This window comes from Python bivittatus, unplaced genomic scaffold (genome assembly GCF_059951505.1).
Source record: "Python bivittatus isolate LINGU-HERP-01145 unplaced genomic scaffold, Pbiv_v1 ctg000310_np1212, whole genome shotgun sequence".
NCBI classification, from domain to species: domain Eukaryota; kingdom Metazoa; phylum Chordata; class Lepidosauria; order Squamata; family Pythonidae; genus Python; species Python bivittatus.
Window position 1 is genome coordinate 9,697,222 of NW_028277054.1, and position 13,275 is coordinate 9,710,496.

At 45.3% G+C, this 13,275-nt stretch overlaps 1 protein-coding gene across 1 annotated transcript in view; it reads left to right on the forward strand.

Annotated features, from left to right (window-relative positions):
* The window catches only part of FOXO6 (forkhead box O6), a 124,193-nt gene extending 112,775 nt beyond the window's left edge, over positions 1-11,418 (forward strand). Inside the window, exon 2 of the mRNA XM_088140048.1 lies at positions 2,180-11,418. Coding sequence (XP_087996174.1) covers positions 2,180-3,613 — 1,434 coding nt within the window. The 3' untranslated portion in view covers positions 3,614-11,418. The remainder of the gene's footprint in view (positions 1-2,179) is intronic.
* The last annotated feature ends 1,857 nt before the right edge of the window (positions 11,419-13,275 follow it).

Consider the following 13,275-nt stretch of genomic DNA (forward strand, 5'->3'; position numbering starts at 1 on the left):
TAAAAGAAGCTCAGCAGGGCAAGTGATGGCAATTTAATTTTATTTTCCAATCAACCTGGCATGGCGGTTTAGGTTGAGAAACAGAACTGGGATCCCTCCATATTTTTGACCCTGGGGACAGGTCTGAAAAAGGTCATCCCTCCATGGCCTGGTCATTAGCTTCCCAAATGCTCAAAATCAGCTGAAACTTAGTACAGTATGATGGATGAATGCAGCTTGTAACTGAGCTGGCTATTGTACTGTAACCAAGCTGGTTATTGTGAGAACACAGCCATACACTGGAATGAGATGGTCATTACTTGGCCAGTTCTGAAGTAGTCACAGATCCCACCACTTCAGTCATTAGAGACATTTGTGGCAAAATCATGTTCTAGAATGGGCCTGCTGTGGACCATCCCTGCATTTTCCTTACACTTTGCTTGAATGCCCAGGGGAAACGCTTGTCAGCTCAGGAGCTGACCCTTGAAGTGGTGCAATCTGCCACTCGAGTTGTCCCATCTACAGAGCAGTTCTGTCCCATTGAAGCATCTACCCTTGAGCCAGAAAGAGTTTCTAAAGGTCTTGTGGGGAGGATGGGCTTTGTCACTATCTGAAAGGGTTTTTAGCAGCCTCTTTGGGATCTTAATCCCAGCAGCAGCCCACTCCCCCAACCCTGAGTTTGCTGTTAGTGATGGTTCCAGATGGTTTGCGGAGTTAGGGGGTGGGTGGGAGGACAGTGACCTTAGCCAGTTTTCTCCACTCCACTCCGTCAGTAACTTTCCTCCCCCACACTAGATGGCATGCTCCCATTTTCCCAGCCATTCTGGCCTTTTAGGACTGGTTCCTGCCTTCCTGGCAAGTAGCTGGGTCCTCAGCAGCAGAGCCGAGCCAAACCCCCATCCCATTTTGGCTGATCACCTGCAGGCTCTGCCCTCGGTGATGCGTTCACCCTTGCCATTGACTGTTGAGTTAATCAGGTGTGCAGAACCACAGCGAGAATTCCATGGGAAAATTCCTTGGGAGGGAAGTGGAGAAATAATCCACAGGTCACAGGCAAGATTCTTCCAACATTCTGTACCTATCAGAGATCAACTTCCCTGTTCACACAATCTCTCCTTCTATCTCTCTGCCCTCCCTGTATTAGAATTAAAAGCAAAGCTGGGGGCTGAAAATACCTTCTTCCTCATTGGCACAGTACTTTTTTGGGAAGGATGGCGGGGGGGAGGCACCCAACAGTAGAGAACACTAACACAGGAGCTGCAATGGCAGCTGCAAAGCCCTTTGGACAACACAAGAATGGGAGACCCCATAAGGACTCTCCATGACAGACCCACTGAATGGGGCACTTGGAAATTGCCCAGAGTGCAGGGTGCCCGAGTGTTGGAACATGATGTTTGAGGTGAAACAAAAAGTCAGCTGTTTCCCTGAGGAGGGGGGTAGAGGTAGAACAGAGGAAAGATGCTAAGTCTTCTATGTTTTTAAGCGAGTAGAGTTGAATAAAGGAAGTTAGTACATGTCTGGTGCAGCCAATGCTTTAGGTCACTTGCTGGTTGTCTTCCTTGCTACACTGAGATGCACTGCATCTTTGTTTCAGTTGGCTGCAAAAATTGAAGGCCCAGGGTTGCTTGTGCCTCCCAGGAACCTTGGCATGACCCCTGGAGACCTTCCACAAGTTGTTGCTCAACTCTACTTTTCAGTGCAGTAGAAGTGAAAAATTACTGCATGCGTGTGGTGTAATGATGTTGCAGGAAAAGATCATGACAAATCACGTTCACACTGTTTCCAAGAATCCGACAAGGACATCTCCGTGAAGTCCCAGGAGTTGAGCTGGACTTCAAGGAGACTTTACTATAATCATGTTAACTGAAATTTAATTCTTTTAATGAAGCGCTAATTGACTTTATATCTGATTTAGTTTTTTGTCGTGGCCCTTCCCGGTCTTTGTCCTGGTGCTCCCCATTTTGGGAGTGTGCCGTTAAAATCCCAGATGTGTCTCTTGACTTGAGAAAAGAGGGGCACTCCTGCTTTAAGGGAACCCCAAGCAGAGCTGGAAAAGCTTGGGGAATGTCAGCTGTAAAGCCAGGTGACGGGTGGTTTTGGGGGACAGTAGAAAGCAGAAGGGGTGCCAAATGGAAGATGCGGGACTGCTCCTGGCCTGCAGTGATGGATTTTTCCTCTCTTGGTTTTGTTTTGCCTGCAGAATTCAATTCGGCACAACCTGTCCCTGCACACCCGCTTCATCCGTGTGCAAAATGAAGGCACTGGCAAGAGCTCCTGGTGGATGCTGAACCCCGAAGGTGGCAAAACTGGGAAGACACCCCGTCGGCGAGCCGTCTCCATGGACAACAACAGCAAGTTCCTGCGGATCAAGGGCAAAGCCAGTCGGAAAAAGCAGATCCAGACTGCTCAGGAACGAGGAGAGGAAAGCCCGGCTAGCCAGCAGGCCAAATGGTCAGAGAGTCCCACCTCCCATGCAAGTGAGGAATATGATGCTTGGGCTGACTTCCGGACACGGGCCAACTCCTCGGCCAGCACGCTGAGTGGTCGCCTCTCCCCCATCATGGCCAACCATGAGCCAGATGAGCTGGAGGAGGATGATGGGACCCCATCCTCCCCACTGATGTACCCCAGCCCTTCTAGCACCCTGTCCCCCTCCCTGAACGCCCGCTGTTCAGTGGAGATGCCCAGGCTGACTGATCTCACTGGCACCATCAACCTGAACGAGAGCCTGGGAGAGAGCCTCCTGGATGACCTGCAGGACAACTACAGCATGAACCCCGCCCAGCCACTTTCTGCTGGAGGACTCCGGCCCAGGACCTCCAACTTTGGCTTCAGCTCCAAGTGCTCCTCAGTGGGTGCAGGAGGTGGGGGAGGGGGAGGAGGTGGTAATACCTACTCTGGGACTATTTATAGCCAGCCTGCCATGAGCATCATGCGCCGTTTGCCCATGCAGACGATCCAAGAGAACAAGCAGGCCACCTTTGTTCCCATGAATTCCTACCGCAACGCCTCGTTGCAGGACCTGCTCTCCTCCATTTCCTACGCGCACAAGGAGGGTGAGCCACATCTGCCGCCAGCCAACAGCATGGGCCTGCCTCGCAGCCACAGACAAAATGCCCTGGTGTGTAGCGGTGGGGGTGGAGGCGGAGAGATAGGTTTGGTCCCCTACCCTCCCCACTCGTCCTCTCTCATGAAGAGCAACACGTTATACCACCCATCACCAGCTGGCCACCACCCTCCTCTTAACAACAGTGCCTTACCCTCTCCGATCAGCCTTATGAGCCTGCCCAGTGACACTTGCAGCATGGTGAACATGCCCCACCACGGGCATCTCCATTCCTACATCAACAACCAGGGGGCGCACATGAGCTTGCTAGATTCCTTGCAGGGACCATACCCAGAAGCCATGCATACCCCTGGTTTGAGTCAGGACAGATTCCCAGCAGATCTAGACTTGGACATGTTCAATGGGAGCTTGGAATGTGATGTGGAGTCCATCATCCTCAATGACTTCATGGACAGTGACGAGATGGACTTCAACTTTGACTCGGCTCTTCCGCCACAAAATGGTCTCAATGTGGCCCCTTTGCCCAGTGCCCCACAACCCACCAATCAAAGCTGGGTACCTGGATGAGGCCCATTCAGGTTGCTCAAACCCAGCAGTCAGTGGGGTGAAGAGGGTATTGGGAAAACAGAACTCTTTCCTCCACCATTCAGCCCTGCTATTCTTCTTTTCTTTGCCTTCATTTCTTCAGCCAGGCTAGAGCCATCTGTTGAAACTTGACAACAACACTACAAACATACACATACACACACACACACACACACACAATGTAGGGTAAAATGTTTTGACAGGTACCGGCGGCTTCCCGCCTTGTGCCAGGTGTATTGTGCAGTAAGTCGGATCTGTCTTTGATGTGTGCAATAGGCACAAGTTAGCCATGGCATTGCAAAGTCGCTTCCCCCCCCATATCCTCCCTCCCCTCCCTCCCTCCCTGGGCATTTGCACTATTGCACAGAAAGAGGGAACAGATGATCTGTGACCTGAAGAACAGTTTAGAGCTATTGCCAGGCATTCACACTAACCTAGATGGCTTCCATGAAAAGTTAGAAGTTTTTCACTGGCTGCTTTCCTAACTATTCTCCCCACATCTAAACTCTGATTTGATTTCGTCCTCTCACCCATTCCTTGCCCATCTATGTCCCCTGTTTTATGCAGCCACCAAGAGCGACAGGGAAGAACTTCCCATGTGAAACCTAGGTTTATCATATGATAGCTCCATTATATCTCCATCATTTTAACTGAATCACTGAGGATTTGCTCAACAGGTAGGAAAAATAGATCTAAGGTATTTGTGGCATGGCTGGTGCAGAAAGAAAAAATGTGTTTGATTGCTATGGATCTAGCCACTTACTCTGTGAACTTTGCATTGCCCAGTAGACGTGGGGTGTAACAAGAACTGAACTCAATCTAATCCAACTCAATGTTGGCTATTTTTTATGTGCATTTTCATGCCATCTGGGTTTGCAACAGGAACACATAGTTCACAGTATGAAATGCGCGTGCACGTGGCCACAAGTAGGGGAATGTGCCCTGATACTATGCTCCAGCACACAAATATGTGCATTTTGCACTTAAAAAATGGCATTTGGCATTATGGTAGATATGGCTACTGGTAGGATGGGCAGGTTAAGCAGGAAGGTGGAACTTATTTTCAGAGTTTGCACCTTCAGAAATGAAACTCATAGGGCTGAACATAACAGGAAGCCAATATAAAACCCCCAAATAACTGATTTTGGTTCTAGAAATTGATTATTCCTGGCAATCTGGAATAAGGAGGAAATGGGTAACTTCTTTCTTTCCATGCAAAGAAATCTGAAGGTCTGCAGTTGAATGGGCTGAAAGGAAAAAAAAACCCTGAAAAGAAAGGATTGGCTTTATTAGAATAGGAGCACCAGTTTAGGAGAACCAAACCCACAAGGTGATGAGAGAAAACTAGAGTTCTACCCAGACATGGCATGACAGGTGATGGATCAATGTCAGGGTCAATGTGAGAAAAGACTAAATATCTGGGACCTGTCTCAGGTCACCTTGGTGTCAGCCTTCCCTCGGTTTCTGTCTGCTCATTCATGAGTGTTGTTTGCTACACTGAGACCAAACATGGATATTTGGTTTCTTGAAATGCTCACCTTTCAATAATAGGGAAAAGTTTTGTAATGTCAAGTGTAAAGTCTCTACAGGAAGGGTAACACACTTCACAGAGTCTTTCAGCAGAATGTTCATTGTGTCTCTTTCTCATGTACGTTCATGCTCTCAAGTGCACACATATCAGGCCTCTGATTCTGAAATGAGAACAAGTTGGTTAGAATTAGTATAACTGCAGGGTCCATTTTAAACCCCAGATCCAGGCAGGTCTTCAAAACAACCCAATATACAGGCTTATTTTAAAGGTTTAGCACTTCAGTGCAAGCTGGAAGCATTGGAAATGATCACTGGAAATGTTTCTACAGCAGAAGGACTGGTTGTCCCTGTTTTCATGTAGGAAAACTCATGCAAAATTGGTAGAGCCCACCTGAGGCTGATTCTTGTCTCTGGCTTGCCTGTCCACAGATGAAAAGGGATCAGTAGAATTATGACATCCTCGTGGTAGTGCTGGATTCTGTGGCTTTTTAAATTCCCAATCCTTTCAATCTGTAGGATGATAATATCCCTTTCTTCAATTATCCTTCCTCACAATCCCTCCTTCCTTGGTGGAACTACAAGAACAGACAAGACAGAAGGACAGAGAGCCAGCCAATAGTAGTAATAGAAGAGGCAGGTACTTTATCTGAATTAAAAGTGTAATATAGTCTGGTGCTGAATTTAGTGATCTCCCCAGGCTCTTTGGCTCTTGACTTTCACTTGATGGTCCCACAATTGTGACACCATGGGAATTCTGTTTTTCCAACAGGCTTTTAATACCTCTAGTTTTGCGGGCAGAAGCCAAGTGAAAAAGTGGGGACAAAACATTGTTAAAACCATAGGAGAGTAGAACTGAAAACAGGATAATGCCATCCTTCATATTTCTTTACCTTTTCAACTTTTTTGAGAACCACTCCAAAAATGTCTGGGGTACTGTGACCCAGCCAATATTACGGATGCACTTTGAATGATTCCATTTGTTTCAGGAGTGGGATCAATAAGGGTTTTTTGTTGATGGAATTGATTTGACTGTGGTTTTAGGGCAAACCAAAGGAAGCACTTGTTCACATGGCAGATAATTAAGGACTGGAGTTTGTTGCCACAAGAGATGGTGACAGCCACTGGCTGAGATGACTTTAAAAGATGGTTAGCATGGTTGAAGGAAAGTGGGACATCTTTTTATGGATTCATCTCTGGTGGCTAAATGGAATTATTCCAAAACATGATGCTTCTGGGTAGCTGATCCAAGAACAAGGAAGGATGTTTTTATGTATGCCTTCTGGGCAGCATCCAGTTCAACCCTGCTTGAAATGGGTCTTCCAATCTGTGGCCCTTTGTTTGGAACCAGCAGGGTTCTTCTTAAGTTCTGACCACACCAACATTGAAACAAATGATCTGCCTTGATATTTGTTAAGTGCAAACTAGCAGTAGATACATAAAATAGTATGGTGTGGTATATTTATGGATTTTTTTTAAGGCAAACTCTTTATATCCTGATTCAAAGACTCCCATGAGAATTTTTTGTTTTTAAAAAAACAACACTACACTCCTACCAGTTGGAAGTCTGACAGGAGGGGAAGAGCCTCATCATGTGCCTCAAAGGAGGGAGATCTCTTTCCCCATCCCCACCCTCCACATTTTCCCATCTCGCCCCTGGGCTTTTATTTCAGTAAGGCAAGTTAATGCTCGGTCAGCCTTCTTTACCCCGTTGGGTGCCTCCAAGGTCCAGATTGCCCAGCCAGCATGGCTGTTGCTTAGAATTCTGAAAATTGATAGCTTGTGTGTTCATTCAGTATGAAACAGAATGGTATTCAGTGCTAAATCAAGATGATAGAGATGTAAAATAGATGCACAGAAGGAGTGGTTGGAAAGACTCCAGGTCCCAACATTATGTATAAGGCATGGTCACCATTTATGAGCAATGAAGGGAAACAATGTGGAATAGTCTCTGGCTTCCCTCCTTCATTTTTGCACTGCTGTTTCTGGTGTTTCTACCAGCCACACTGTGATTCTTACCTGAGCCTGGTGTCCAAAGGCCATCTGCAGTAGGGAGGCATAGATTGCTCGTAATCAGCTGAGTTTGTCATGGGTAGAGTTCACACAACACGCTAAGACAAAATATGATTTACTTGCTTGTGGTTTAGTGTGTTGTATGAATTGAGCCAGTGTGATTTGTAAACCAGGGTTTATGATTTAGTGTGTTGTATGAAGTCAGTCAATTGTAGTTTATTCAGTAAACCATATTAAGAAAATCTTGACTTACATATTGGATAACTCACTTTTGCCCAGGAAATTAGCAGACTAGGACTCTGAATGGCCCATATTACTCTTTGCTCTGGGTCTATATTAGTGACAGGCTTTAATTTTTTCCCCCAGATGGGTTTTTTACAGATTATTACACTGAATTTACTATATTTTGATTCCATAGAATTCTCTCTCTCTCTTTCTGCTTGCTTTCAACTGTTTTTGTGATTACCACTATACTACTGCATTCTGCTACTACTACTGTAGCAATTGTTTGGTCCAGCTCATGAGTTCATTTTATATGTTCAGCCTCATTTTCCCCAAATGTATGTAATGAAAAATGAAATTGTAAACTCAGTGCCCATTTCTAGAACTTTTTGAATCCGAGGAGAGGAAGAGAGAGTGAAGAATCTATCACCATTTATACTAGAAAATGTGCAGCCACTTTTAAATTAAATCCAGTGAGATTTGGTACTAAGCAGACGATTACAGGATGACATATTAATGTCCTGCAGGGTGAACACAGATGGAAGGAATAGAACAAGAGTCAGAAGGCCTCCCATTCCAGTGATGTTTCCTCCCTCAGCTCTTTTGTACAGGCAAACAGAGCACAATTCATTTGGGTTGTTTGGGTACCATCCACACAGAATTTCCACCTCCAGAAAGTGATCCCCTTGCTCAGTCCAGGTGATGTATCAATGGGGGTCCTTCAGGTGTGCAATGGCATCATATTTGCCAGGTGTGATGTTTACTGGTTTTTCTGGAAGTGCAATGCAGTGCTAAGGGAGCAGGGGAATCTGGGGGAGGAGTGCGTGTTAAAAAAAGCAAGATGGTGATTATGGCTGCCATCTTGACTTTTTTGACACCCCTTGTGGATGCCTTGGCAAGAGAGGGTCTTGAATGTTGAGAAAGGGCTGGGCAGGGTGCAATTTTCTCTTTACCAGGTCTCCTTCAATTTAATAAGAGATAATTTATCTTAGAAAATAATTCAGGGGAGAAGAGAATTTAGGTGCAATTCTCATAGGTAGCATTCTTGCACTTATTTAGTTAGAAGGTGGCCAAGGAGTGTGTGTATATGAAGAACATGTATTTTGTTGACCAATCCTTTCTCCAGCTGTCTGTAGTCCTCTGGCTTTCTGTACTTCCATTCAATTTAAGGGTAGAAACATTTCCCATAAAGTGTTTTCAGGAATGGTAGTACTGTCATCACAATTTTTTTCTTTCCCTGGTCCTTCTCTGCCCACAAGTTTGATGGAAATTTATGAAAGATCATTTTTGCCTGGCACTGTTTCAGGGAGGTGAGGATCAGTTGTTGCCTTAGGAATGGATGTGATGATTAATTTTCTTCTCGATCCTTTTGTGGTCAATCATCCTCTAGGGCCAAATTGAGTATCAACAGTCAAGCTGGCTAACAGATGCAGCTTTGATCATCTTTATTATTATTAACTTTACTTGGTTTTTACATGTCGCCTAAGATTTGGGGAGTGCCTATTTCTCAAAGTCACTAACCTAATGACTTTGACCTAGTCTTCTCCAAGCTGGTGCCCTCCATATGGGTTTGGATTTATAGCCTCCAAAATCCCTTAGCCAGCATAGCCGTGAGGGATGATGAAGCTTGATGTCCAATACAAAGGGAAGAAAGTAAGTGGGGAAAGGCTTCCATAGACATTTCTAAACCAAGTCTTACCTGCGTGCTTTTGACAGGTTCAGTGAAACAGTGTTGAGCAAATTAACCTCTAGTGATGGCAGTGAGGTGCACTGGTGGGCCACTGTCTCTGAAGTGCAGGGTGTCCACAAGGTATGGTCCAAAATGTCACGATGGTGGCCATGATTTTTTATGTGCATGTGGAAGCTTCGATCATACTGTCATGGCCACATCCTTGGCTTTTTGGACCCTACCCTGTGCACACCCCTGCTGATGTGCCTTGCTCGTGTGGCATGAAACAGCAAGGCAGCGACCATGCCAAGGAAGTGGAATATTGTCTCTGTTTCTAATCAAGTTGAATTGTTGCTTTTTGAGTGCAAAATTAGGATGGTTTTTCCCCCAATAAAGTATTCATTTGTCATGCCTGTATTTAGGATGGTTTCTTTTCTGACTATTTTTTTTTCAGGATCCAATTTAATTCACATGTTTGGAGGGTCAGTAGAAAATTGTTCTCAAATGGAAGAATTACGATTTTTCTCACTAGACAGACTTAGACTCATGTCAGCAACCTGATGCTTATAGATAAACATTTTCTCTAAAAAAAAGCCAATATTTCTACTGTTGAAGGAATGATTCTGTAATCTCAACTGGAGGCAGTTGCTTGGTACTGATATTCACAGGGCCTCCTGTTCCCTGCTTTGCACACCTTCCTGAAAACTGCCCGGGAGTAGGATTGTCTGCAAGGTATGGTAAAAATAAAGTCAAGATGGCAGCCACAAGGGTATGATTGAAGCTCGCTAGGTTTTTATGTGTGTCCCGTGTAAAGTGGTCAAAGCTTCAGTTTGCTGCTGCTCATCAGAAATGGGTGGGGCTTGGATCACATCATCGCGGCTGCCATCTTGGCTCTTTGACCATACCCTGCGGACATCCCTCCCTGGCGAATATGACAGGTTCTTTAACCACTCAACCTGTACACAAAGCCAAGACAGCACATAACAAGAAATGAAAAGGGTGCCCAAAACATGTGCTGCATTTCTTTCTCTTACAGAAGCCAGCATAACAGATCGCATGAAACCAGGGCAGATCCTCCAAACCAAAAGAGGTACTTCATGGCGAATAATGTCTAGATGTTGAAAAGAATCGAATCACCACAGTATCTTCTATGAGAGGTCAAGAGCAGCCACACTATTGTCTTGCAGCTCAGGTTGGTTGTAGACAATGTGCTAAGCTGTAAAGTGAATGATGTTTTGGCTTAGTTTATTGGGCAAACCCAGCCAATAGTGGTTTATTCAATAAACCATAGTTAAACAAACCAAGTGAAAACATAGTAATTGCATCCCATAGATCTCTGTGTCACTTCTGTTTAGACTGTGTGGCTGACTCTTCTTGGGCAAAGTTGCCCTTGGTTTATTACATCAAGATCTGTAGGCGTCATGTTTCAAGGTCACAGGAGACTGGCGGTAACATTGCTAGAAAGATTGGGGCCAAAACATTTAGCCTACTTTTTCTGGAAGTTGGGAGGTTCTAAGTCCCCTGCTCAATCAAAATACAGGAGGCACATTAAGTCTCCCAAAGGCCAACACACCTATTTTGAGATGTTATGGCTATGTTCACCCAACAGGCTTAACCAGATCAAGGCAGTCAGTGGCTGCAAATGCACAACTTGCTAAGCTTGACTAGTGTTAACCTTGGTTAGTATTTTTGTGGCTTAGTGTGTTGTGTGAACTCAGGCCATTTGGTTAGTTTATGGTTCAATGTATTGTACAAACCAGAAAATGGATTTATTCAACCTCTAGGTTACAGGTGTTCTGTGAACATGGCCTATTTGTAAAGAAACCTGAGGCTTTCAATCCCCATCATCTTGCCACAAAAGTTTGGCATTGGTGACTTTGCAAGACTCAACCACAAATGAGGCATGTGGTTCATGGGTTGCCCATGTTAGACCTCTGGACCAAGTGCAGTCACAGCACACCAGCCTGGCCATCTCAGCCTAGCCCTCGATCCTGCATCAGCCTTGGAGGGCAGAGGAGGAATCGAAGCACCTAATACTAGGCTGTTTCAGGGAACAGGAAGCACTGGGGTCTGTGAAATCGAGTTCAAAGAGCAGACCCACGTTGGAGGGGGCGTCCCAATGTCCAGAAATTTTGCCAAGAAGGTTGGCCCAACCAATTTTTTTCCAGTAAAATTAAAAGAAAAGTGTGTCTTTCTCCTCCTCGTATTTATAACTGTACAGATGCCGGGGCGGGGGTGGGCTTAGGGGGTTTTCAACAGGCTGTTATCTCTCACCACACATATATTGTACGCAATGTAACCTTCTTGATTGTGCTATTCTAGTTTTTGTGTATGTGGCAATGTAAAGAACTGTGTATAGTGCATTGTACAGCATATTTTCATGAATAAAATTTGTTTTAAATATGACAGGAAGGAGCGTGTTATGTTATATGGGATGCAGGGGCCTCAAAACCCACGAACTATTGGATGTTGGTGAATGTTCTCTTGTTGCCAATATTCTCCAGCAATACAATGTATTTAACCATCTCCTGACACACACACACACACACACACACACATTTTTTCTCTTTCCTGCAGCTGAACACTGGAGCGGTGTCAATTTCATTGGTAGCCTGGGAGCCATCTGGTCTTACTAGGTCCAGACAATTTTCACACAGTATTTATTTAGATTTATATCGTGACTTTTGTACAGGAACTCAAGCAGTGTACGCTTGCTCCCTCCTCCCGTTTTATCCACACAGGAGCAGCCCTGTGAGGTAGGTTGGACTGAATGAGTGACTGGCCCAAAGTCATCCAAGGAGCTTCCATGGCTGAGTGGGGACTAGAACCCGGTTCTCCCCACTCCCAGACCAGCACCTTTCCCATTACCCCACCTGGCTCTTGGGCTGAGAGGGAGGGACAAGCCCAGAATCCCCCAGAGACTTTCTGTGGCTGAAGTGGGCCTAGAACGTGGGTCTCCCCATTCCTAATCCAGCACCTTCACCACCGCATCGTGGTGGCTTTTAGGCAGAGACAGAGCATGAGTGGCCTAAAATTACTTCTAGTCCTTCATCACCATTCAAGTTCTCATTAATATGCTTAACCAGATAAGGTAAAAAAGCAGACTTCAGATTTTTGTGTACTGTTGTAGTATAAGATGGGAACACGGCCCACCTGATGGGCCGTGTGTTGTGTCAGTCTGGAAAACTGGTCAGCTCAGTAGTTGGGACAGCCCTAATGTTGCTCAGGGCTCATGCAAGGAGATGAGGATGTTGCAGCAAAAAATGGCAGGGAGTGGTGCAACAGCGTCAGCAACGGTGCTTGGCTCTGAATTGAAGCTTCCCTAGCATCAAAGCCGCTAGTGAAGCAGGGTGGCTTCTCCGGTTTCTAAAGAGCGTTGCATCACTTTGGGCACCTCCTCCAACTCTTCCATTAGTGTGGAAGGCTCTTCTGGTTCCTAGAAGTGTCAAAGGAAGTCCCCAAAGTGAAATGAAGTGTCTCAAAAAGGCAAACTGCATTACTGCAGTGCTCAGAAAGGGGAGTAGCACCTCCATAGTGCAAGGATTTTTGCTGAGGCAATAAGAAGCCACTGCATGCAGGCTGAACAGAGAATATTTCAGGACAATGGGGCAAAATGTTTGGAAGGGAATGATGTAGGAAGAAAGAAGAAAGATTTGGACATTTTATCTAACTCCTCCTTCTCCTTCTTCTCCTTCTTCTCCTTCTCCTCCTCCTGCTCCTCCTGCTGCTGCTGCTGCTGCTCCTTCTCCTCTTCCTCCTGCTGCTGCTGCTGCTGCTGTTTCTCTTTCTCCTCCTCCTCCTCTTCCTCCTCCTGCTGCTGCTGCTGTTTCTCCTCCTTCTCCTTCTCCTTCTCCTTCTCCTTCTCCTTCTCCTTCTCCTTCTCCTTCTCCTTCTCCTTCTCCTTCTCCTTCTCCTTCTCCTTCTCCTTCTCCTTGCCAATAACCAATTCAGTATGATCTTAACAAATAAACAATTGAATGAAGTTTGTAATGCTAAAAAAGAATTTTTAAAAACCCTATATACTCTTAGCCCTTAGTTTTATTTGGTATATTTTAATTCACCCAAAACTTGGAGTTCTTGGGTAGATTGCAAGGTGATTTAAAACATTAGTAATGCTAATGCAATAAAAAGAGTAAAATACCTAAATAAATAGCACAGAATATGCTATGAAAAAACCTGAAAGGCACTGCCCAGGATAATGCAGGCACTTAAA